At 46.5% G+C, this 2,235-nt stretch overlaps 1 protein-coding gene across 3 annotated transcripts in view; it reads left to right on the top strand.

Moving 5' to 3' along the window:
- The window catches only part of CFAP57 (cilia and flagella associated protein 57), a 91,592-nt gene that overhangs the window by 23,785 nt on the left and 65,572 nt on the right, over positions 1-2,235 (top strand). For all 3 annotated transcript variants that reach the window (XM_019531252.1, XM_019531253.1, XM_019531254.1), the window contains one exon: positions 1,737-1,910. In XM_019531252.1, coding sequence (XP_019386797.1) covers positions 1,737-1,910 — 174 coding nt within the window. The remainder of the gene's footprint in view (positions 1-1,736; positions 1,911-2,235) is intronic.

Raw genomic sequence — 2,235 nt, forward strand, 5'->3', positions numbered from 1 at the left:
GGGGTGTTTAAGAGGAGGTTAGATGAACATCTTGCTGGGGTCATTTGACCCCAGTATTCTTTCCTGCCATGGCGGGGGGTCGGACTAGATGATCTGCTCAGGTCCCTTCCGACCTTAGAAACTATGAAACCTCATCATCCCTTGGGGCGCTCTGGTGTACAAACGTTCTCCCAGACACTGGTGGTCATCCCTGATAAACATGTAGGTGACCACCAGGTCCCTCCTTAGCCTGCACTTTTTCAGGCTGAAGCTGGACGTAGTACTCCAGCTGCAGCCTCACCAAGGCCGAGTACAAGGGGAGAATGACGTCTCAGGATCTGCTTGAGAAGCATCTATAGATACAAGCCAGCTTTTTGCTCACTTTACCAGCTGCAGCATCACACTGAAGGCTCATGTTCATTTTGTGGTTATTCATGACCCCCAAGTCCCTTTCATCCATGGTGCTAGCCAGCGTAGCACTGCCAAGCCTATAAGCATGCTGCAGGTTTTTCCTCCCAAGGTGGAGAACCTTGCATTTTTTGGTGTTAAACACCATCAGGTTCTCGTCCGCCCATTTCCTGAGCCTGTCAAGATCTGCCTAGGTCATCCTCCTGTCCTCAGGTATGGATGCTTTACCCCAGAGCTTGGTGTCATTGGCAAACTTCCCCTCTTGTTGCTAGAGGTGTCAGGTGGGTTTTTGCACTATTGGGTATTGGTTGCACCTAAGGCTAGGGATTTTTGCCTGGGGTGTGCCAATGCTCCTTCTGGAACTAAAACCAGGAGGTTCCTGCCTAAAGGGTTTTGCCTCTGCTTGCAGTTAGACTAATTTTTACATTTGGGATCAGGAAGGATTTTTACCCCATGGTCAGATTGGTACAAACTGTGGGGTTTTGCCTTCCTCTGTAGCTGGGGGTGTAGTCTCTTCCTTGGATCTGTCAAATGCGTTTTAACAATTCTCCCCATGGTGGGACATTGACTTCCCTTGAACCGTGCTTTACCTGTGGCACATTACAGCACTTTTGGTGCCTTTAGGGAATGGGCCTTGTAGTTATGTGACAGGGTTGGTTTATGTAGTTTTAGGCTAGACAAGAATTTATACAGGATGGTTTGAATAGGGACCATCCTGCCTTGAACATGAGGTTGGAGTATATGACCTCTGGAGATCTCTTCCAGCCCTGTTTCTCTATGATTCTATGATATCTGAACACTTGTTGCCATTTCATCTTAATTTATGATTCTTTGGCAATTTTTCAGTCATAGTATCATAATGCTTAGGGTCAGAAGGGACCTAAATGGATCATCGGGTCCGACCCCCAGCTCTGGGCAGGAACGGGTGCCAGGGTCATATCACCAGCCAGATATCTGTCCAGTTTAGTCCTGAAGACCCCCAAGGTAGGACACCACCTCACTTGGGAGTCCATTCCAGAGCCTGGCAGCCCTAACTGTAAAGTTATATGACATCAAGTTTCTGAGACACTATATTGTGTGCATCTGCTTCAGTTTCCCTTGCGTGCTGTTTCTGTCAAGGAAAGCAGTCAATTGTGCGACAAATGTTATAATGTTTAAAAGCTGCCAGTGTATCAAAGGTCATTTATGAAGCTGGATGTTAACACGAGTTAATTGTTGCTCATGATTCTGTCCCTCTAAGCATGTATGGTTTTTTTTCTAATTGTTTTCCCATTGCTGTCTACAGGCAGAGTGAGGCGACTGGTGGTTTTGTACTGTTAACCTGGCTGTACTGCTTCTGTGTTTTTTAGATCCTGCGTGAAGTGCCTACTTTTGATGTTGTTTATACTGCAATAGTTGTGTCTCATTCTGGGCGTATGGTATTTGTTGGCACTTCCATGGGAACCATCCGATCTATGAAATACCCCTTGCCTTTACACAAGGAATTCAATGAGTACCAGGCCCATGCTGGGCCCATTACCAAGGTAAGGCATATGTGTGTGTGAGTGACTTGGACTCCCTTGCTCTTTGTCTCTGATTTCTTCTTTCCAGTGTATAGGACTTGTTAGAAGTAAGGCTACATATGCCATGTGGAGATACCCATCTGAGTTTGTTGGCTAAAGTCTTACTGACAAAAAGTGAACTAACGGGCAAATCCTGCAGGAATTCCATGGGACTGTAGACTGCCGTAATCACCTGAAGTCCTAATCTGATCGAATGTTTCATAGTTTCTAGGGTCAGAAGGGACCTGAGCAGATCATCTAGTCCGACCCCCTGCCATGGCAGGAAAGAATACTGGGGTCAAATGAC

This window comes from Crocodylus porosus, unplaced genomic scaffold, assembly GCF_001723895.1.
Source record: "Crocodylus porosus isolate Cpor-Errol unplaced genomic scaffold, CroPor_comp1, whole genome shotgun sequence".
In the NCBI taxonomy this organism is placed as follows: Eukaryota; Metazoa; Chordata; order Crocodylia; family Crocodylidae; genus Crocodylus; species Crocodylus porosus.